Source organism: Diceros bicornis, chromosome 2 (assembly GCF_020826845.1).
Source record: "Diceros bicornis minor isolate mBicDic1 chromosome 2, mDicBic1.mat.cur, whole genome shotgun sequence".
Lineage (NCBI taxonomy): Eukaryota > Metazoa > Chordata > Mammalia > Perissodactyla > Rhinocerotidae > Diceros > Diceros bicornis.
The window spans coordinates 52342945-52367412 of record NC_080741.1 but is presented as its reverse complement, the minus strand read 5'-3'; the positions used below and the strand labels follow the sequence as shown (position 1 = coordinate 52367412).

General features: G+C 41.3%; 1 protein-coding gene across 7 annotated transcripts in view; it reads right to left on the bottom strand.

Moving 5' to 3' along the window:
- The window catches only part of RAD54L2 (RAD54 like 2), a 106931-nt gene that overhangs the window by 20030 nt on the left and 62433 nt on the right, over positions 1-24468 (bottom strand). For 5 of the 7 annotated variants that reach the window (XM_058559721.1, XM_058559757.1, XM_058559773.1 and 2 more), the window contains 9 exons: positions 8368-8569; positions 7241-7380; positions 6656-6772; positions 6098-6324; positions 5111-5293; positions 4837-4970; positions 3207-3403; positions 1787-2147; positions 902-1079 (listed from right to left, as the gene is read on the bottom strand). In XM_058559721.1, the coding sequence (XP_058415704.1) occupies positions 902-1079; positions 1787-2147; positions 3207-3403; positions 4837-4970; positions 5111-5293; positions 6098-6324; positions 6656-6772; positions 7241-7380; positions 8368-8569 (1739 nt within the window). The remainder of the gene's footprint in view (positions 1-901; positions 1080-1786; positions 2148-3206; positions 3404-4836; positions 4971-5110; positions 5294-6097; positions 6325-6655; positions 6773-7240; positions 7381-8367; positions 8570-24468) is intronic. The other 2 variants (XM_058559748.1, XM_058559766.1) reach the window with 1 other exon arrangement.

The following is a 24468-nucleotide window of genomic DNA, read 5'->3' as shown; positions in this document are numbered from 1 at the left end:
ACACATGAATGGGAGAGTCCATACTAGAGGACATGCCAGTATGTTTGGTATATTATCAAAAAGACTGTGTCACAAGCCTTGCACTCTTATTTAAATAAGAGAAAGAACGTCCCTGTTTTCACTGTGTGGCTACAGTCAACTACTGTATGAAACAAGACCAATCTCTCCCTACGGACAAATGTATCTGACTTACAGATGACCAACCATAAGTCATTTCAGCGACTATTCATGGTAGGAGTTGAGAATTCCTGGGGGAGAGGTGGGCAGGTAGGAAGGGTATGCTGGCACTGCAGCATCCTCACAGACCATGTCTGCTTTAGCTTCCTGGCCCTGGTCTTGGACTGTGGCTCCAAAGAAATATTTTGAAACCCCATCTATCCCCAGACACATACCTTCTTCAGCTGACTTATAAAGCAGTGGTCAATTGGGAATAATACCCAATGGGTCAGCTGAGAGCTGTCAGAGAAACAGGTTCCTCATGAGGCAAGAGGGAGCGCTTCGCCGGATCAAAGACAAGTCAGGGTTCATCAACCTGCTCATGAGGCTTAGTGCTAAAGATACCTGGGCCCTGCTGTCCCCAAACCATCTCAAGTATTATCAGGATGAAAGAGTTCTCAATCTGATTAAATATAGAATCAAATGGAAGGTACCCCTAATAACTTGTCTAAGCTATATATTTCTTGAATCTTGATTATGCTAGCAGTCAAAAACTCTGCCACACAGAGTTCCTCCATCACCTCCTTTTTCCGAGTGAAAAAAATCAGTGAGAAAGGAAGGGATTTCTCAAGTTTGGAATATCACTTTATTCTCCCTTTATCAAGGACTCCCAGCAGGAGTAATTCCCTTGGGACCATGTGAATCCTTACTCTGTACCTCAGTATTCCCTGAGGCTTCAACACACCTTGCAGCACACACAGAAAGCCTTGAGGGGGTTCAGCCCCAGCCAGCCACTGCTACCACAGTCCCGGAAGCGGTCCATGAACTGTGTGTACAAATCTCGCTGGATCTTGGAGAGCCGCACCAGGATCACATTTTCTTCCTTGGCAGGGAGATGAATCTTCAGCACAGTGTGGCCTCTCCTACAAAGGTAAAGATCAGAACTGACATGGCAGTGTGGCCAGGAGGGGTCAGTGCAGGATAAAAACAGAACCTGCACGTCTGCCATACCTCCCTCTTGAGGATCTCAACATTCACAGCAGCCTTGCAATAATGAGGATTGGTTCAGCAACCATCAAGAAGAAACTCATTTTAAGGATGAAAACTAAAGCAAAGAGGCAGAGTGACCTGTCTCAGGTCCACTCCAGAAACCAGGGGAACTCCAGGTTCTTACCCTGATCTAGGGCTTCTTCTCTAATCTTTCTCTCACATGCCATCCTAACAAGGAAAAACAAGGGGAACACTTTAGACTAGCCTAAGCTACATCTATGGAGATGCTGAAACTGTCAAGGCCATGCCCCTTAGAACCACTTCTATTCTTTCACCCAAGTCAACAGAATGCTAGCTCTCTCTTGCTTCTCTCAACAAGTAAGGCGGGAATCCCTAAACTGCAAAGATTAACTTTTGAGAGAAGTACTTCTAGGCCAAACTTTCACAGGATGAAACAGTGCCTATCCATCCTGTTAGCTATTCAGGAAAAGCTATTCAGTAAAAGCAAAGTTTTACTATTGCCCCACTAGGAAGGGGCCCTCTCACTGTAACAACATTTCTCCTTCAGGATAGCCTTGGCATGCCATTACACCGTGGGCTCTCTGAGGATTCAGAAAACAGGGCCCTGAGGATGGCTCACCTCTGCACAAAACCCTCCAGGAGGCTGTGCAGGACGTGGCTCCGGTACCGCATGAGGCGAACATCCTGAGGCGTGCTGTCAATACACTGCCCATTCAGGATGGGGCGTTCAAACATGTTGCTGAACTCCTGCCGGGTGCCAAGGAAGTCTGGGCGCACAAAGTCTACCATGCACCAGTACTCGATGAGGTTGTTTTGCAGGGGGTACCCGGTCAGCACCACCCGACGGCGAGAGCGAATGTTCTTCAGGGCCTGTGAGGTGCTGGCCTGGCAGTTTTTGATGCGGTGTCCCTCGTCACAGATCACCACGTCAGGGCCAGGGCGGCATAAGGCCTTCTCAAACTCTAGGGAGGGAAGAGGATCTGGAGTCAGAGGGTGAGAGGGCCTGCTCTTAGTCAACAATATGAGAAGTAGGGGTGCACCCTGGAGGAGATAGAAGAAATGAAGGAAGCAGGAAAGCAAGAGTCAGCCCTCATTGGTGAAAGGGAGCCAGCCATCCAAGCTTCTGTGCATTTGGTGTGACACATTAACCTGGCCTGTTGACTCTCGCAGTAAATATCCCTTTTTCCCCTTTCCTTTCGTTATTTTTTTTCCCTTTAGGCTAAGAGCAAAACTGACTTGCATTCTTAGGGCTTACACCAACTGGGCAGCAGAGAATGTCTTTATAGAGTATCAGCCTAGGATTGAAAATGAGTCTGGATGAAACTGATAGGAATAATCCAGACACTTTAGTCGGCTCTCACCATTGGCAGTATCTTGGCGCCATCTGAGGGCTGGCTGGTGGGAGCTAGCTAAAAGATAAGGTCTTCTCGGAGTTACTCGCCAGTCATTGCTAAATGGCAAATTCATCCCAGCTCTACCACAGAAGCAAACCTAGAACAAACGTAATCTCATAGATGAAGAGACCTATAAAATGAAACAGCTTCTGAACTCTAAAAAAAACTTTCTTCCCCAAATAGGCAAAGGCCCCTGAGAAAAGGAAGTAGAACTACAAGAAGAATGGCTTTCACTTAAAAAAAATGGGATAAATTCTTTTTTTATAAATTCATAAACATTATTACTACTCTGTATATTAGTGATTTAAATACTTTATAAATATTTTCCAAATGGTATCTCAGAATATCTCTAAGAAGTGGTCAAGGAAGCAGTTACTCTCCCAGCTGTTTTGTGAGAGAAACAGGGCCAGACAGGCAGGGGAATCTTCCCTGAGCCAGTCTGTGGCCTGGCCTAACCAGAATTCCACTGCCTGCAGAGAAAGGAGTACTTTCTGAGAGCCAGTGGAGGTCATCCCATCTATCTTGGGGATCAGGACTTCTGTTTCACAACAACACAACTCACATCAATAATGCTTCACATTTGAGTAGGTGCTATTTCTTTTTCCCTGAAACATGCCTAAGAGTATTCAGGACAAGGCTGCCCACCTCTCCGAAACTCTTGCTGTCGATCTTCCTCATCCAGATCAATGATGACCGGGTGAGAACGTTTCTTGGTTTTCTTCGGTCTACCCATGGCAAAGGATTTCTTCAGAGTGAGGAGTCTGTACATTTCGTACCCCATCAGCAGTACCCCACCCTCTGACACCCAATCAGCCATCACTTTAGCACGAGCTGCCATTGTCCTGCAAGAGTGAACAGAGAGAAAATATTACTGCTTCCACTGCTCCCCAGGAAGAATTTCTCACAATCAAAGCTGTGTTGATGTATATTTAGAATTTCTTATTGCCAAAGACTTCATGTAGCAACACCACAGGGCTGGTCAGCTGCCAAGAACTTTCCCAGTATCCTAAAGATACTAATTTTACTAAGGATGAACTGGGTCACCGATGAGAGTTAAACAGCAAAAACCAGAAATTCAATGGCACAAGGCAAGCAAAAGTGACAACCTCCTTGGATGTACATGCATGACTACAATTCTACATTAGAGGGAGAATTTCAAGTTATTCCCATAATAAATACAAGGTAGTAAAAGCAAGGGAACATTCTGCATTTCACCTGCCCAAGCCCTGGTAAATAAAGAGCCACCGACAAGCAGTAAAGGAGAAAGAGTAGCAGAAATCAGATGACACTCAGCACAGTCCCTCCACTCCTAAACAACTGAGCCCTGCCTGTCTTTCATTAACTGCAAGTAAACTAACAGTCCTGAAATCTAAGAAAGAAGAGCAGGTGATCAACCACCTGTGGGGCCACTCACAGTCTCCTCATTTTGATGTGCGTGACCAAACATCATAAAAGGCAGCCTTTACAGAAAAGAAAGTCTACCTTCTCAATTATCCATTGATATTAGATTTCTGGAAATCAGGTTGAATTTATGGAATGGAAAACAATTTTATTTAAATCTAAAACAAAGAAAGGTTTGCACCTTTCAAAGCCTGGAAGTTGTACCATTAAAGGTCAACGGCAGACCTGTGCTTAAAAGAAGAGACTGATGATTAGGTTTCTAAGAAAAGAGAAATGTAAGAGGTGAAAAGTTAGAAAACGGAAAGTTTCACTTTATCATGTTGAATTTTATTACTATATAAATGGGAAAATCTGACCATGCACACAGATTTTTCAGGGCATAAAAGCTTCTTCAAGCAGAACACAAGAAATTTCCCAGGCTACGTAACTCTGACTTTACTGAAAAGCTAGGCTGAGAAAAAATGAGTAGCAAGAAGAGAGAAAGGGACACATCAAGAAACCAAAAGGATGGGGCCAGCCCTGTGGCTTAGCGGTTAAGCCTGCTGGCGGCCCGGGTTCGGATCCCGGGCGCGCATCCATGCAGCGCTTGTCAGGCCATGCTGTGACGGCATCCCACATAAAGTGGAAGAAGATAGGCACGAATGTTAGCTCAGGGCCAGTCTTCCTCAGCAAAAAAGAAGAGGATTGGCAGATGTTAGCTCAGGGCTGATCTTCCTCAAAAAAAAAAAAAGAAAAAAAGAAAGCAGTCCAAAAAAAAGAAACCAAAAGGAATCTGGGAGGACAGGGCATATATCCAAATAGACTGCCTTGACATGTGGATCCTGGGAAGAAGGCTAAAAGGAAAGGGGCAAAGAGGAGAGGGCAGGCCACCTACTTGTGCTCATCATTCAAGATGTGAACTTTAAAGAACCGAGGCTGAACTTCTTCAGGCTTGTTGTCAGCTGGAAGGGCTTCAGGAGCTGGGAGCCACATGTTGAACTCTGCCAGCCAATTCTGAAGAGTATTAACCTGTCAGAAAGCCAAGTCCAAAAAGAAAGTTTTAAAGAACAAGCTGAGAGCTGAGCTCATCAAGTTTTTTAGTGCCCAGTAAGGCATTAACCCCGAGCTCTTCAAAAGGGTAACTAAGTGGTGCCTTCCCAAATTCTTACCGGCACAATGGCAAGGACAGTTTTGGCTGGTGTGTGGCGGAAGAGGACATCAATGAAGGAGATCACTTGTAAAGTTTTCCCCAGACCCATGCTATGGGCCAGGATACAGCCAAAGCCACTACTGGTCTTAAACCTCTCCAGGGACTCAACCAGGTTATCATACAGGAACCGGATCCCACCAATCTGACAAGGGACAAACACAGACAAATGTCAGAGGGACTGGCAAAGACCAGGGCTCTAGTTTTACTCACTTTGGAATTAGTAAGAATTAAGTAAATGAGCAGACATTATACTAGACAACTGGTGTGGATGGCTACAGAAGTTTCCCTGTACCCTGACTAGTCTACTGGCGACAATCTTCTTGGAGAAAATACAGAAAAGCAGTCACCTGGTACAATGGCCCATCTGAGAGAAGAATCTGCAGTATCAAATTCCTGACAGGGTCTTTCAACCAGCCTTGGCCTGGCTGCCCTTGGCTGCTCACCTCAAGGCAGCCCATTCCATGAGGAGCAGTTCTTATTGTTAGAGTGCTTATATTGAGTCAACCTCTGTGTTCATGAAATTTTCACTCACTGGTTCTGATTCTAGGCTCTGGGTCAACACAAACTATTCTGCTCCCTCCTATCAGAAAGTTTCTCAGACTTCTGACTCTCACAACTCTTCTGGAGCCACAACGTCCTAATCAAAGCACTGCTCTCCAGAGATCATCTCAATCAGTCTTGCATATCTCACAGAAGGAGGATCAAGATTATTAAGCCAAGAGATCCAATGCTTTCTACATGACAGGGCAAACCTGAGGCTTGTCCCTTCCCATTCTTCAGGAATCCTAAAGCATCAACTGCTAGGAGAAAGGATCAGGCCTTTCCAATAGCTGCTTGTGATACCAAACAAGTACTTCGCGAGCTGCGAAATAACAACCACCAGCAGGGGACGTCCACAGCAAGGAAGCTGAAAAGAAACGAAGAGGAGAGTCAAGATTTACAGTACCTGGTGAGGTTTCACTGCCCGTGCCAACTGTGGGGCCAGGAAGACATTCTCCTCCTCCGGAGGGTGGTTCAGGTTGACAAGGACCCGCCCCAGAGCATCACGCTGGTTTAAGACATCATTCACATGGGTGCCACCCTTCTCTTCTTCCTCATCCTCTTCACTGACAGACTCACTGCTGTCCACAATGTGCAGAGTGTCCTCCTCTCCAGAGCTCAGTTCAATCACCTCTGAGACAGCCAACAAAACAAAACAAAACAAAACAAAAACCCAGGGAGCAGAGATAATTTACTGCCCATTGTTAAAGCAAAAGTGCACGGAAACAAAGTTAGAACTTATCATCACTTATGAAAATTTTGATTTTTATTATTTCTCTCTTCCAACTTCAAGCTAAGACAAGGGAAAAACTTACATTTACCAAGGAGATTCAGAAATTTGTCACAGTCAGACCCCAAACTGAATGAGGAAGGACTGAACTCTTTTCTACTCAAATGTACAGCCAGTCTCTCAGGGTGCACACTGGGTCAGGATGAATGAGAAGCACCTCTGGCTCGATCTTACCATCTCGACTGCTTTTTTCATCCTCACTGCCACTGCTACTGTCCAAACAAATGACTTCCTGGGCCAAGACCCGAGGAGGCAGTTGGGGACCATCGCTTGCTCTTAAGACAATTTCCTCTAGGAAAAGAAAGATGGAAGGGAATGTCAAAACGATATTTAGCTCAAACATATTTCCCAAAATGATTCACCATCCCTCCTCCTTTGTTGCTCTCAGGGGAATACCCCCTGAGGAGAGTAGAGGACATCTCAAAAACCTCAGCCCTCGTTCCAAATTCCCTTTTCTCTACTGGTTCTTACTTCCTGGTATCCACCTAACCACTAGAAAAGGTCCTAATCCCTTAACATGTTAAGATCCAAAGTTACAGGGGAAAAATCTAAATAAGATCAATTTCAGGAGTACATTCTTATCCATCTTAACTTTTTAAATGAGACCCTTCTGATCATGTGCTCCCAAGAAGCTGGATGACACGAAAGGATTCCTAAGAGGCCACGATCTTATTCCACAATCTGTCCTTGACCACTGTGCATACCGAGGCCCTCTTCTCCCTGCAGTACAGGGTCTTTCCTGCCACCTCCACTGCTTACCGGGAAGGAACTCCAGGGGAACAGTGGGAATGGGGGCTGCGTAATCCTTCCTCTGCTGCTCCAGGCGTTTCCTTCTTTCCAACTCTTCCTGTTGTGCTGCTTTGGTAACTGGCTCCAATTGATCCTCCCGGAGCAGCTTTCTAAACATTAAAATAAGAGAGAGCACGTGGGTTCACTTGACATTTGGGCAATGTAATGTCAAGCTAAAGAGGGAAATCATCAGTGCTGAGCTCAGAGAGCTGAGGCAGGAGAAGGAGAAGCTACATCAGTCCCACTACACCCATGCAACAGGCAAGGTTAAGAAAAAAAAAAAAAAGGGTGGGAGGGTACTTTAGGGTTCAGGTGGTTCTGGGCTAAAATATTTTTCATATCATTTAACTTCCTGACAGATGCTCCTGCCGACTCATCTCTGCACATAATAGATCAAGAGTAAAACAGAGTAATGTGTGATTCATAAAGCTGAAAAGCAGTATTAAAACATAGAGCTGTTATAGAGGAAAGTATGATTATGGATTCTACACCCTTATTTCCCAAACTTAGAGCAATATTTTCAAGTTGTCATTATGTTTAAAAAAAAAAAAAGATGAGGGTAGAAAGAGAAAAAGATATCATTTTTCTCCTTTAATAGCAAAATTGTTATTTGGTAGAAGGAAAGACTGTTGAGGATTTGGATAGTTAAGGAAGTTCACATCTGCTGATTGCTTAGCTCAAGGAGGAAGCTCTGCTTTGGACGAGACAGTCCCCGGCCAACTGAAGTTGAGTTCTAAGAAGATGCGAGCTCAACTTCTTTTATCTCCTTTCCTTTTGAGACATAAGGAAAAAATAAAGGAATAAACAGAGCCCACCAGAGCACTCTATCATTCTTGGGCTGCTTCACAGGGCCTCCAGAGAGTGAGACACTCCCCAGCGGTGCTTGAGTGCCATCCACATCTACCCTGCATCCTCTGACAGTCCAGGCCCAGTGGTCCTGAGCTGCATCTTCGCTATTAGTTGAGACACACAGCTTACACTCTTCTCCTTTGGAAAGAAGTCTCCTACTCAAATCAGTCCTTCTGCTACTGACAGCCTTCAAATGAAGGTAATACCTCTACTCCCTCTCTTCTTCTCTTACCCAGCGCACAGCTCACCGTATGTTTCTCCTCATGTGGGAGGGCTTCTGAGCTCTCTTCTTTTTGGGGTCCTCGGAGGCTAGGCTCTTGCCTTGGTGGTGCCTAAGCTGCTCTGAAGGCTCAGACTGAGATGAGGTAGTTGAAGTGCACCGTGGTGGCTGCTGCCCATCTTCCTCCAGCTGGGCACATTCAGTGCCACACATGTCTTCCAGGGATGGGTCTGAAAAGACAAGGGGAAAGAGGTGCCAGGGACCAACTTGTACTGGGGGAAAAAAATGGGTTTTGATGCCACACATACCTGGGTTCAACTCTCAGCTCAGCAACTTATTAGCTGATGATCTAAGGCAAGTTACTTACTTCTCTGAACTTCAATGGACTTATCTATAAAATGATGATAGTGATGCCCACACTTCAGAGCTGTTGTGAGGACTAAATAGTGTGCATGCCTAGAACCAAGCCTGGCCCACAGTAGGCTCACAACAAAAGATAGCTATCACTCTTGCTATAATTTAGCACTATGATCAGAGTGGGGAAGCTTCTTGGCCTCAGACTGCTCAGAAAGGGACAGCTGGGTTCCAAATACAGCTCACACTCACTTGTGTGACTCTAAGCAAGTCTCATCTGCCAACAGGGAGAATACTCCTCCTTTCAGTGTCTTAAAGTGTTCACTCATTCAATTCACCAGCCATTTAATGAGGGCTTACAACATGGCAAGCACTGTCCTAGATGCTTCAAGGGATATTTATAAGACTCCTTCCCTTCAAAGAGTTTTTTTTCTAGACATAATAAGGCAAAGTGTGCTAAATATCACAGGAGGGGTAGGCCAACTGACTTAAAGAGCTTAAAAGTTTAAGATATCACTTTTCAGCCAGAGGTAATTAGCTAAACCAAGAATAACCGTTTTAGGGTCACAGGAATATCAAAGATACTATTTCGTGAGATGATCACACAAGAAATCATAAGGGAAGTAAAATGGGAGTGAGGCCTTGAAAGCTTAGCAGAATGTCTAAAGGTATTGCCTTGGGGACAGGGGGAGAAAGAGAAGAAATTCCTGGCAGAGGGAATGTCATTTGTAGCATCAAACAGCAGCAAGGATTGGGGTTGGGGAGGAGGGTCCATGTGCACATCCCTCTCCTCAATCTGCTGAACAGCATTCTGTTCACTAGATGGTCAGGTTTTGAGTCACACAGACCATAAGCCTGTCTCCAAATCCACCAAAGCCTCCCAGATACACATACTACACAACCAAAAGGTCTTTCCCAAAGGTAAGAGGAATTCAAAACCAGAACATAAATGCTGTAACTGAGGTGCTCTAGTCAATGCCACTTGGCTCTTAGGCAAGAAGGACTCAGGAAGTTTTTTGGGTTTTTTGGTGGGATTATTTTTGTTTAACTAAACTTTAAAGTTTACTTGGATTTCATCAGTTTTCCACTAATGTCCTTTTTGTGTTACAGGATCCCATCCAGAATATCATACTGCATTTATTTGTCACGTCTCCTTAGTGTCCCCTAAATTGTGGCAGTTTCTCAGCCTATTCTTGTCTTTCATGACTTTGACACTTTTTTGAAGAGTACTGGTCAGGTGTTTTATAGACTGCCCTCCAATTTGGGTTTGTTTGATGCTTTCTCATGATTAGATTAGGGTTCTGGTTTTGGGAGAGGACTATTACAGAGGTAAAGTGTCCTCATCACATCACATGACATCAGCAAGACTTATTACTGGTAATATTAAACTTGATCACTTGTTCAAAGTGGTGTCTGCCAGATTTCTCCACTTTAAAATTACTATTTTTCCCTTTCCATATTTTATTCATTAGAAGCAAATCACTAGGTCCAGCCCACATTCTAGGGGAGGAGAATGAAGCTCTAGTTCCTGGAGGAAAGGGCATCAAAGAATTTCTGGACATATATTAAAACTATGTACAAAAAAATATTTGGTAGGGCAGGACTTTGAGGCTTTGAGGATGCAAATATCCTGTTTCTTAAAAGTTTCATCCACTCATTATAATATTCATCAGTGGATCTTACCTGGGCCAATTATTACTAATGGTGGTTTTCTATTTCCCTCTTTGCTTCTACATTTATTATTTGGAATTTTTCTATAAGGGAAATTTGTCCCTTCTCCCTCATTTATATATTCAACACTTATATCAGTATGGATTCAACTGTCAGTGGGGTAAGAAACATTTAACTCTGTAGGCTTTGGTAAAGGGAGGTAGGGTTGCCACAGATCTCAATGAGCGAACTAGTAAACTGATGTCCCCAAGCCAAAAGAAAAATATCATCCTATGCACTCAACCACTGAAAAATAACAAATGGGCCATCTCACTAGTTAGTGGCCAAGTCAGGGAATCATGAGTGTACCAGACATTCTGTTACTGTTCACCTTCTGTGGCTTGGTATAGCCCCTCCTTGTCCTATTAACAGTCTGAGTTCCTTATGGTCTCTTTCATATTGATGCCAGATTCTAGAACAGCATGGAGTTGGAAACTAATGTTTCCCAAGAGATAACAGAGCAGAGGGGTTCAGTATGGACACTGAAGCCAGAGGAGTGGGATGTGAACACTAGCTCTGCCCTTTATTATACCATTCTGTTCCTCAATTATAAAAAGAGAATAACAACTGTACTGTTATTACTCAACCTCAGAAGGTTATGATGATGATTACATGAGACAGCCTAAATAAAGTGCTAAAACAATGACTATATAAAGCAGCTGCTGCTTTTACTATGATTTCTGGTTTCTTATCTCCTTTCTTCCTTACAATAACAGTACAAGGTGAGTTTTGCTCCCCTCATTTTAAATATGAAAAACTGAAGCCCTAAAAAGTTAAAAAGACTTGCCTATGGGTATATAGGAAATAAGCAGGAAAACAGGAGCAGACACTTAAGAGGCTGAGCTTCGTAGTCAAGCAGCCCTGGTGTGGAATCCTGGCATTGAAGCCTCTCTGTCACTTACTAGCTCTCTGTTCACGGGTTCCACTTCTCTGAGCCATAGTTTCCACATTTGTAAAATGGGGATGTCAATAGCTCTTTCATGGAAAATATTATTCTTCAAACCCAGGTCTGCCTACCTCAATGGAACTCTATACTCCCAACCTCACTGAACAGTCTGGGAACACACAAAGTTCTGGGGCTTAGTCAGCCATGTTGGGTAGCGGTATTCATTTGTGCAGAGAATGCAAACTTCAATTATATATCCTAATCAAAGATCAGAAATAAGAAAGCAAAAGGGGAAGCAGAAATGACACGTGCAAACTGCATTTTGTTGTCACAAAATGAGTATTTCCTAAAAACACACACACGCCCCCCCCCCCCCCCACATCTTCATTCTAAACCTCTCCACATGAGACTGCCACAAACCAGCCACTGGTGCCTCTCCTGCCCCCTGCTTTTAGTTTAGCCTAATACACATTTGAGCATCTGATATGCACCAGGCCTCGTGTTAAAGCATAATGGAATGGTCCACATGGGGAAACATGTTTACAGTGTGGTGAGTACCTAAAGCAACAACACTTCAGGAAAGGACACCTAATCCAGCCTTGCCTAGGGCTGGCCATGGAGGTGCTTCCTTGGGAAAGGTGAAACCTGGATTTAATCTAACGGAATGGGTAGGCACCAGCTAGTAAAGAAAGAAAGAAAGAACATACTAGGCAGATATAGGAACATAAGCAAAAGGAATAGAGACTTTAAACACAGTGGAATGATTGGGAAAATACATGCAGTTGAATATTGGCTAAAATGAATTAAGCAAAGCAGCAGCAGGAGGGGCCTTCCAACCCAACAAACCAACTTGGGTATAGACTCAAGATCCTTCCTGGACACTGGCACAGAAGTCAACGCCTGTCCCAGGGAGGACTATTTCCAAGGCCTTTTCTTCCTGGCATTCTACATTCCACTGCTTGGTGTTTGGGTGGAGTGGGGAAGCTAACATGGCCACTGTAAAAGTGAGAGGTAGAAGGGGATAGGTGGGTGTGAACATGTGTGCACGCACACACACACACTCACATGTGAACGCCGAGGGTGATTCACTCCCCCTGCAGCAGCTCTGGAAGCACCTTCTTGGGCCCTCACACTGAGAGATCCCTGAAGGTTTCAGGTAGATAACCTTTGCTTTTTGAAGAGCAAAGGGGAAATGGTCAAGGGAGGCACCAGAAAAGGAATGCTCCTGATGGGATACTACAATACCATTAACATGAACAAGAGGTTAAAACACCATAGTCCCTCTCTATTATCAACGGATCCACAGCAGGCCTTTTACGAAAGACCTCCCAAAGACAGTAGAGTACAGGGTGGCAAGAAGCATTGGGAATGCAACATGAGCATGTTCCACCTGCTGAGGAAGCAAGATGCTGTTGCTCATGTGTCCAGCCAGACATGAGAACTAAAAGAGAAGCTCCAAAGTGGAGCTCCAAGTCTGACTAGTTTCCCTCCCAAATTCACTACCGTCTTCAAACAGTCCTCTCTCATTTCCATCTGAAGCACTACAGGAGGAAAGTTCAACAATTCTCTGCTTTCCTTAAGAACTATCATTCCTTCAGGCTCCCCACCCCTCCAAAGAAATAACATTGTCATATTATACTACTGTCACCTTCCTCCTAACTCACAGCTCTGAATTCTTCCCTCCCAAAAGGGGAAGCCATCAAATTCCCCTCCTCCCAAAGAACAGGTAGCTGGACAGCAGACTCCCTAAGAGGGGATATCCATTGCTAAATGGCCACTTCCACAAACACTGCAGCTTGGCCTACACACCAACTACATTTGGGACTGGGCTGGCACACTTCAACTTGTTGTTTTGCTGGGTCCTCTGACTTGGTTCTGATAATGATCTTTGATGCTCTCCTGGCCTTAAGGCCTTTTGTTTTGTTTCTATTTCACAAGCAAATTTATTGGGTAACCACTTGGAGAACTAGTTGGAGGCAAGGTTAGAGTAGGTAGACAGGACAAAGTCAGAGCACAGAGGGCAGGCCTTGAATGTCAGGCCAAGGGGTTTGAACTTGATCTGTTGGGCAGTGGGAGCTTGTTGCCAACTGTTATATTTCTTTCTTCTGGTTTCTGCCTTGCAGAGTGGGCTGTTTCTGGGAGGAGGAAGAACAGAACCTGATAGTCTTTCAATATCACAGACAAATTCACTATCAAACACTCCAACTTGTGAGGCCTGGCTGTGAATTCCTGTCTGGCAGGGGTTGAATGTGGCCAAGTGCAGCAGCAATTTTAAAATGATCAGACATAGTATATACAATTTTCACGCACACTTAGTTCAGGCACAGGTTACCCCTTTCCTTTATATAAAGGATACAGGTCTAAACCAGCTTATTACCACCCGACATTCTTTGAATGAATCCTCAGCTTCTGGGTTTAACAACTACTGTTTGCTTGTTAAAAAGCTTTAGTTTACAGAGGTACCAATATTTAAAGTTTGTTGTCATGTAAGTCTGTGTTTCACAAGTGCTTCATTGCTGCTTCATGATGATTATGAAGTTTCTGGTTTCTAGATAACATTATAATATATACCACAGGGGGCTGGCCCTGTGGTATAGTGGTTAAGCACACATGCTCCGCTGCGGCAGCCCAGGCTTCGCAGGTTCGGATCCCGGGTGTGCACTGACGCACTGCTTGTCAAGCCGTGCTGTGGCAACGTCCCATATAAAGTGGAGGACGATGGGCTCAGATGTTAGCCCAGAGCCAATCTTCCTCAGCAAAAAAGAGGAGGATTGGCATCGGATGTTAGCTCAGAGCTGATTTCCTCACAAAAAAATTAAAAAAAATAATGTGCATTACAAAAAAATATATATATACACACACTACATCTTAAACTATTCTTAATAATAAAATTATTTCAAAATATCTATAATTAATTTTTCCTTAAGTCAAAATGTAACTTTTCACTATATGCTCTTTTGTACCTTCTGGATATTAAAACGTGAATTTACAACCTAATTAAAATAATTAATTTAACTTTCAAAAAACAGTCCTCCTCAAAATTCTAGAATATAATCCACCAAAAGCTACTAAGGAAAAAAGAGAAAAGGTTCAACAAGGAGGTAAAGAGACATGTGCTTTGACAGACAACAAAGGGAAATTAGTGTCTACATGATTTAAAAGTCAATGACTATAACTACCCAAGTTCAGGAATCACAGAATCAGATCTGGTCACAAACACCCCTGAACTTTCTCCTTCACCTGAGCCAGCTATGAGCAGTAATCACCAGAGTTACATAAACACCAATGAACACTTACATAAGCTTCTCAGGAATGAGTTATGAACACCGCCATGACAAATATGACTAGGCAAATGAGTAGCTTTGAAAGAAAAAGCCCTACATTTCATTCATTGAGGGTACAAGGTACAAACACTTCCAGGGCCCTTTCTCCAGCTGTTCTATCTCTTCTTCTTCCTCAATCCATCTGTATAAACGAAGATAGTAGATTCCAAGTCTTACCATGTGCCTCCTGACATGATGTGACAGGATGTATATACCAGAAGCTATGATGTATGTGTGCTAAAACACTGAATCTGAATCTGAATACACCTTGATATCTCACTCCCAATTTGCAAAAAATACAGGGGACAAAGAACTATGTTAAACAAAGAACTATGTTAAACTTGTTAAACAAAACCACAGGGATGCAATCACCAAGATCTAGAAATGTGTGAAACTACAGAACAAGCGAATCCTTTTCTTCTATAAATAAGTTGCAAGGAAAAAAAGAAAATGAAAAAGTATGGAAAGCTTATATATTGAAGAGATTTAAAAGACAAATCAACTAAATGTGGACCTTGTAGGGGGCCGGCCCCATGGCTTAGCAGTTAAGTACGCGTGCTCCACTGCTGGAGGGCTGGGTTCGGATCCTGGGTGCGCACCGGCGTACCGCTTCTCCGGCCATGCTGAGGCCGCATCCCACATACAGCAACTAGAAGGATGTGCAACTATGACATACAACTATCTACGGGGGCTTTGGGGGGAAAAAATAAATAAATAAATAAAATTATAAATGTGGATCTTGTAGGGATTTTAAAAGCCAGGCCCAGTGGTCTAGTGGTTAAGATTCAGCATTCTGACCGCCGTGGCCCAGGTTCATTTCCCAATCAGGGAACCACTCCACCAGTCTGTTGGTTGTCATACTGCGGTGGCTGTGTGTTGCTGTAATGCTAAAAGCTATGTCACCAGTATTTCAAACCCCAGCAGGGTCACCCATGGTGGACAGGTTTCAGTGGAGCTTCCAGACTAAGACTAGGAAGAAGGACCTGGCCACTCACTTCTGAAAAAATTGGCCATGAAAACCCTATGAATAGCAGCAGCGCATTGTCTGATATAGCACCAGAAGGTGAGAGGATGGTGCAAAAAGACTGGGCAGGGTTCCGCTGTGCCATACACAGGACCTCTAGCAGTCAGAATCAACTCAACAGGGGCCGGCCCCGTGGCTTGGCGGTTAAGTGCGTGCGCTCCGATGCTGGTGGCCTGGGTTCGGATCCCCGGCGCGCACCGAGGCACCACTTCTCCGTCCATCCTGAGGCCGAGTCCCACATACAGCAACTAAAAGGATGTGCAGCTATGACATACAACTATCTACTGGGGCTTTGGGGAGAAAAAAATAAATAAAATCTTAAAAAAAAAAAAAAAAGGAATCAACTCAACAGCACAAACAACAACAAAGAGGATTTTAATAAATTAGTAATAAAAATAATTTTTTTAAGATAATCAGGGATTATCTGGATATATTATGGTATAAGGAATTACTGATTTTAAAAATTTAGGTGTGGTAACGGTATTGTGTTTGTTTTGGTTTTTGTTTCCTTAGGACTTGATTATGTTAGAGAATAAATACACTCTGAAGTTTTTATAGCTAAAATGTTACAATGTTAAGGATCTACTTTCAAATAATCCAAGGTTGGAGGGAATAAATAAAACAAGACTAGCCCTGTATTAACAAGTATTGAAGACAGTACTGAGAACACAGGGTTCATTTACCATTGTCTCTATTTTTCTAATCGTGTTTGAGATTTTCCAGCATAAGAAATACACGATTTTTTTAATTTTAGAAGTTTTAATGGAAAATAAAATGTAACAAGTACTAATCTATTTTTTAAAACTGTATGTTACTGTTTTTTAAGAAAATGCATTCTATTCAAGCGTCACTATATTTTAGTTTCTGCAGCACTACTAAGTCTTTATAAAATTGCTAAAAGTATTTATGTGTTTGTATATTTTTGACATACTTTTTTGAACAAAAAGACACAGACAAAGCTAGAATAAAGTGCAATATTCAATGTTGGTGTAGCATTATAACTTATGAGATAATAGTCTGTTCATGAAATTTAACTACGCTGAACAAGAACTTCTGGGCTTATGCATTGCAAGTTTTTGTTTTTATTTTTTTAAAAATTGCATCTTTTTTGTTGTTGTTGCTCAGTAATGCACCATATATATATATATTTTTCTTTTTATCTTTTGACCCCCTTTATCTATTTCTCCCACCCCCTAACCCTGTCTCTGGCAATCACTAATCTGTTCTCTGTATCCATGAGCTTGTTTTTTTAAGTAAGATTCCACATATAAGAGAGATCATATGGTATTTGTCTTTCTCTGTCTGACTTATTTCACTTAGCATAATGCCCTCAAGGTCCATCCATGTTGTCACAAATGGCAAGATTCCATTCTTTTTTATGAGTATATAATATTATAGTGTGTGTGTGTGTGTGTGTGTGTGTGTGTACACATACCAAAATTTCTTTATCCATTCATCCATCGATAGACACTCACACAATGCTTCATCATCCCCTTGTTGCTGGGCATTTGGGCTGTTTCTTATTTTCCATTAACATCTACAGTGGCAAAAGTATCTTTGTACAAATTATTTTTCCTTTTGATTTACTTATTTGTGGTACAATCTACTACAGCTGAGGAAATGAGCAAAGAGTTTTAATATTTGGGGTTTGGCAAACTTTTTTTCTGTAAAAGACCACATAGTAAATACTTTAGGTTTTGTGGGCCATAAGGTCTCTGTTGCAACTACTCATCTTTGCCATCATAGCTCAAAAGCAGCCATACATAAACAAATGAGTGAACAAGCATAGCTGTGTTCCAGTAAAACTTTATTTACAAACACAGGCAAAAACAATTTTGAAAAAGAGGGAAGTTGGAAGACTCACACTTCCTGATTTCAAAACTTACTGCAAAGCTACAGTAATCGAAGCAGCATGGTACCAGCATAAAGACAGACAAAGAACAATGGAATACAATAGAAAGCCCAGAAATAAACTCTCACATATATGGTCAAATGATCTTCAACAAGAGTGCCAATACCATTAAATAGGAAAAGGACAGTCTCTTCAGCAAATGGTGCTGGGGAAACTGGATATTCACATGTAAAAAAATCAAATTGGACCCTTACCTGATACCATATACAAAAATTAACTCAAAATGGATCAAAGAACTAGATGTAAAACCTAAAACTATAAAACTCTTAGAAGAAAACAGGGGAAAAGCTTCATGACATTGGATTTGGCAATGATTTCTTGGAAGTGACACCAAAGGCACAGGCAATAAAAGGGAAAAAAAACTGGACTTCATGATAATTTAAAAATTTTGTGCAGCAAAAGACACCATCAGGGGCTGGCCCCGTGGCTTAGTGGTTAAGTGTGTGCGCTCCACTGCTGGTGGCCTGGGTTCGGATCCCGGGCGCGCACCGACACACCGCTTATCTGGCCATGCTGAGGCCGTGTCCCACATACAGCAACTAGAAGGATGTGCAACTATGACATACAACTATCTACTGGGGCTTTGGGGAAAATAAATAAATAAATAAAATCTTTAAAAAAAAAAAAAGACACCATCAGGGGCCAGCCCAATGGCGTAGTGGTTAAGTCTGCATGCTCCACTTCGTTGGCCCAGGGTTCACAGGTTCGGATCCTGGGGTGGACCTACGCACCACTTATCAAGCCATGCTGTGGCAGGCGTCCCACATATAAAGTAGAGGAAGACGGGCACAGATGTTAGCCCAGGGCCAATCTTCCTCAGCAAAAAGAGGAGGATTGGCAACAGATGTCAGCTCAGGGCTAATCTTCCTCACCAAAAAAAAAAAAAAAAGACACTATCAACAGAGTGAAAAGGTAACCCATGGAATGGGAGAAAATATTTGCAAATCATATATCTGAGGAGGGATTAATATCCAGAATATACAGAGAACTCCTAAAATTCAACAACAAAAATCAAACTGATTCAAAAATGGTCAAGGAACATGAATAGACATTTCTCCAAAGAAAATATACAAATGGCCATTCAGCACATATAAAGATGCCCAATATCACTAACCATTAGGGAAACACAAATTAAAACCACAATAACATACCACCTCATACCCATCAGGATGGCTACTATCAAAAAAACAAAAAACAAGTGTTAGCAAGGATGTGGATAAATTGGAACTCTTGTGTACTGTTGGTGGGAATGTAAAATGGTATAGCGGCTATGGAAAACAGTATGGCAATTCCTCAAAAAATTAAACATAGAATTACCATATGATCCAGCCATTCTAATTCTGGGTGTATACTAAAAAGAAGTGAGAGCAGAGTCTCAAAGAAATATTTATACACCCATGTTCATAGCAGCATTATTCATAATCACTAGAACATTGAAGCAGCCCAAGTATCCATCGACAGATAAAAGGATAAGCAAAATGTGATATATACATACAATGGATTATCATTCAGCCTTAAAAAGGAAGGAAATTCTGACATATGCTACAACCTGGATGAATTTTAAGGACATTAGGCTAAGTGAAATAAGCCAGTCACAAAAATATTGTATGATTCCACTTACATGAGGTACTTAGCATACTTAAAATCATAGAGACAGAAAGTAGAACGGTGGTTCTCAAGGGCTGGGGGAGGAGGGAATGGGGAGTAATTGTTTAATGGGTACAGAGTTTCAGTATGAGACGATGAAAAAATTCTGGTGATGAATAGTGGTGATGGTTGCACAACAATGTGAATGTACTTAATGCCACTGAACTGTACACTTAAAAATGGCTAAAATGGTAAATTTTATGTTATACATATGTTGCCACACACACACACACACACACACACACACACACACACACACACACTTTGGCTTAGTCTTTTTTTTTTTTGGCTAAGGAAGATTTGCCCTGAGCTAACACCCGCTGCCAATCTTCCCTTTTTTTTTTTTTGTATGTGGGCTGCCACCACAGCACAGCCACTGACAGACAAGTGGTGTAGGTCCACACCCGGGAACTGAACCCAGGCCACCGAAGCAGAGTGCGCCAAACTTAACCACTAGGCCACTGGGACTGGCCCTTGGCTTAGTCATTATCCTAAGTTAAAGAAGTCAGACACAAGAGGCCACATATTGCATGATTCCATTTATAGAAATGCTCAAAACAGGTAAATCTATACAGACAGAAAGTATGATAGTAGTTGCCAGGGGCTGGGGGAGAGGCTAATGGGAGTGATTGCTTATGGGTAACAAGGCTTATTTTTGAGGTGAAGAAAATATTCTGAAATTAGACAGTGGTGATGGTTGCACAACCTTGTGAATATACTAAAAATCACTGAATTGTAGACTTTAAAATGATGAATAATACCTCAATAAGAACATATATATTTTAAAGTTGGCTTGGTGCTTCTGCTTCTTGCTAAGATGAAATAGCTTGAGGCAAACCAACGCTTACACCAATAACAGTTAGAAACATGTTATCAAATTTAAAAAAACAAACAACAAAAAACCTTTTGAAGGCACTGAAGAGATGCTGAGACAACCAGGAGTTGAAGGGACAAGATTCCAGAGAAGACGTAAGGCAACATTTTACAGCCTTTTTTCCCCCTCTTTTGCCAAGTCTGGGTGCTGGGGCAAGAAGCTGAGAATCTAAGTCACGCAAACAGAGAGCTGTTACTAAGAGGCAAAGAAACTAGAAGAATTTTTGACAATTCCATGAGGCTAAAAAGACAAAAATTGGAGACACGAGGAGCCAAGATCCTGGTGAGAAGGGAAAGGCAGAACTGAGCCAAACACTCAGCTCATTTTCTGTTCAAGTCATTTGCTTCATTCTAAAGCTGAGTGAGATGGGAGGCTAAGAAGCTAAGCAGAAAGCCACTGAAAAGCAGAGCAGATATTTCTGCAATCTCAAGGTGCAAAGAAGACAAGGATTAGTATTTAGGGCCCACCAGAGCAGATGGGCTCAGTGAACACCTTGGCTCTCAATTGTAACTCATGGGATGGCTGCACTCTAAAAGCAGGGATGTACCAGTATTAGATATTCAGCTTTTATTCAGCTCTGCCCAACTGGATTAAGGTGATAAGCCCCACTACATCTGCCTAGAAGAGGAAAGGGAAACCCTCTCTAAAAACATCATCCATCATCTCTACAATTTTATATACAATGCCCAGCATTCAATGAAAACTTACCAGGTATGTCAGAAGGCAAGACCAAATGATAAACAACAAAGAAGGGTAAACAGACAACAGAACCAGAATCAGTGGTGATCCAGATACTAAAAAAAATAACTCTGATAAAATGTGCAAGAAAACAAAGAAACAAATGGAGAAAATAAACGAAAAGATGGAGAATGTCACCAGGTAATCAGAATATTTAAAAAAGAGAATCAGGGGCCAGCCCTGTGGCGTAGCTGTTAAGTGCATGCACTCTGCTGCTGGCGGCCCAGGTTCGGATCCCGGGCGCACACCGATGCACCACTTGTCAGGCCACGCTGTGGTGGCGTCCCATGTAAAGTGGAGGAAGATGGGCATGGATGTTAGCCCAGGGCCAGTCTTCCTCAGCAAAAAAAAGAGGAGGATTGGCATGGATGTTAGCTCAGGCCTGATCTTCCTCACAAAAAAAAAAAAAAAAAAAAGGAGAGAATCAAAAGGAAATTCTAGAAACAAAATATATAATAACTGGAATCAAGAAGCTCTGTGAATGCCAGGTAGGATAAATACAAAAAAACCATTCCTAGGGAGATTATAGCAAAACTGTTGAAAACTATAAACAAAGAGAAAATTGTACAAGCAGTCATGGATGGGGGAGAGCACATTACCTCCAAAGAAGCAACAAAAAGAATGACAATGGATTTGTGAGACATGAAAGACACTAGAAGACAGTGGAAAATCTTCTAAATGTTAAAAGAAAATAACTGGCAACCTAGAATTTTGTACCAGGTAATATACGATTCAAAAATGAGGGCAAAATAAAGATACTTTCAGGCAAACAAAAACACAGAATTAAGTTTGTTCAGGAAATACACAAAAATAAATACCAAATGGAGTCCTTCAGACACAAAAGAAAATGATCTCTGACAGAAAAAAGAAATGAAGAAAGGACTGAAGAACAACAAAAAGGGTATATGTGTGGAAAACATAAATGAATATTGACTATAGAAAAACAACAACAATGGTATTTAAAATATATAGAATTAAAATGCATAAGAACAAAACCATAAAAGGCAGGAAAGAGGTAAACAAATCTAAAGTGTTCTAAGGTCCTAATATAGTTGGGAAAGTAATAAAAGCAATAATTTAAATTAGACAAGGATGCATACTGTAAACTCAGATAATCGCTAAAATTATAGTAAAAGATTGTATAACTAACAAGCCAGTAGGGAGAAAATTGAATCATTTAAAAAAAAAAAAAAAAAACTTGATTAATCCAAAAGAAGAAAAAGAACAAAGATGAAGCAGAAAATAAATAGTAAGATGATAAATTTTAACACAACTATATCAATAATTACATTAAATATAAATGAACTAAATATTCCAATTAAAAGACTAAAACTGTTAGACTGAATTAAAGAAAACAAGACTCAACTATCTGGTGCTAGCAAGTGACACAACTTAAATAAGAATAGAAAAAAGTTTAAAGTAAAAAAATAAACACTAAGTGAAAGCTGGTGTATCTATACCAGCATCAAGTGAAAGAGATATTAGGGTAAGAAGTATTACTAGAAATAAAAAGAATAATGACAAAGGATCAATATAATATACAAAGAAGATATAGCAATATCATATCTGTATGCACACAATACCTTAGCTTCAAAATATATTAAAACTGACAAAACAAAAAGGAGAAATATACAAATCTACAATCATAGTGAGAGACTAACATACCTCTTTTAATAACTAATAACAACCCACACATCTATGGACAGCTAATTTTTGACAAAGGAGCCAAGAACATACAATGGAGAAAAGAAAGTCTCTTCAACAAATGGTGTTGGGAAAACTGGATAGCCACATGCAGAAAAATGAAAGTCGACCCTTACCTTACACCAGACACAAAAATTAACGTCAAATGGATTAAGGACTTGAATGTAAGACCTGAAACTATGAAACTTCTAGAAGAAAACATAAGCAGTACACTCTTCGACATCGGTCTTAGCAACATATTTTCAAGCACCATGTCTGACTGGGCAAGAGAAACAATAGAAAAAATAAACAAATGGGACTACATCAAACTAAAAAGCTTCTGCACAGCAAAGGAAACCATCAACAAAACGAAAAGACAACCTAACAATTGGGAGAAGATATTTGCAAACCATACATCTGATAAGGGGTTAATTTCTAAAATATATAAAGAACCCATGCATCTCAACAACAAAAAAACTAACAACCCAATTAAAAAATGGGCAAAAGACCTGAACAGACATTTCTACAAAGAGGATATACAAATGGCCAACAGACACATGAAAGGATGTTCAAAATCATTAACTATCAGGGAAATGCAAATCAAAACTACAATGAGATATCACCTCACGCCCATCAGAATGGCTATAATTAACAAGACAGGAAACAACATGTGTTGGAGAGGATGTGGAGAGAAGGGAACACTCACACATTGCTGGTGGGACTGCAAACTGGTGCAGCCACTATGGAAAACAGTATGGAGATTCCTCAAAAAATCAAGGATAGAACTACCATATGATCCAGCTATTCCACTGCTGGGTATTTATCTAAAGAACTTGAAAACACCAATGCATAAAGATACATGCACCCCTGTGTTCATTGCAGCGTTATTCACAATAGCCAAGACTTGGAAGCAACCTAAGTGCCCACAAGGGACGAATGGATAAAGAAGATGTGGTACATATACACAATGGAATACTACTCAGCCATAAGAAACAATGAAATCCAGCCATTTGTGACAACATGGATGGACATTGAGGGTATTATGCAAAGTGAAATAAGTCAGAGGGAGAAGGTCAAATACGGTATGATTTCCCTCATTAAGTAGTAGATAATAACAACAATAAACAAACACATAGAGACAGAGATTGGATTGGTGGTTACCAGAGGGGAAGGGGGGAGGGAGGAGGGCGAAAGGGATAATTCGGCACGTGTGTGTGTGGTGATGGGTTGTAATTAGTATTTGGGTGGTGAACATGATGTAATCTATGCAGAAATAGAAGTATAATGATGTACACCTGAAATTTATACAATGTTATAAACCAATGTTACTGCAATAAACAAAAAACTTAAAAAAAGAAAAAGAAAGATATTTACATTTTTTTTGTCAAAATCTTCATCTTTAAATACTGGCACCTAATTCAAATTATTTTTAAAAATGTTTACTAAATAAAATACACAATCATTTGGTAAAAAATAAATAAATAAATAATAAAAAAATAAAAAAGCATAAAACCAAGACTTCACAACTTCAAAGTGATCAATCAGTTACTGAACTGCTTGCTAAAATTAGAATGAACAGTCTTCAGAGGAAGATAACAGAATGTGGAATCTCTACAATGTATTATGCACAAAGACCATTATTTAATCAAAAAAAATCACCAGATATGCAAAGAAACAGGAAAATATGATCCATAGTCAAGAAAAATTCAATCAAGAGAAATCTATATGGTCTAGATGTTAGACTGCCAGCCAAGCCCTTCCTGAATAGCTTACCCACAGTAACCATGAGGAATAATAAAATAAATGTTATTGTTTTAAATCACTAAGTTTGGGGGAGACTTATGACACAATAATACTAACTGAAACAGAAACTTGATACCTGCCTAGGGTGCTGCCACAATAAAAACTTAAACCATGGCGTTGTGTTTGGGATCAAGTGGTGAGTGGAAGCTGGAAAGGCCATGAGGAGACTGGTAGT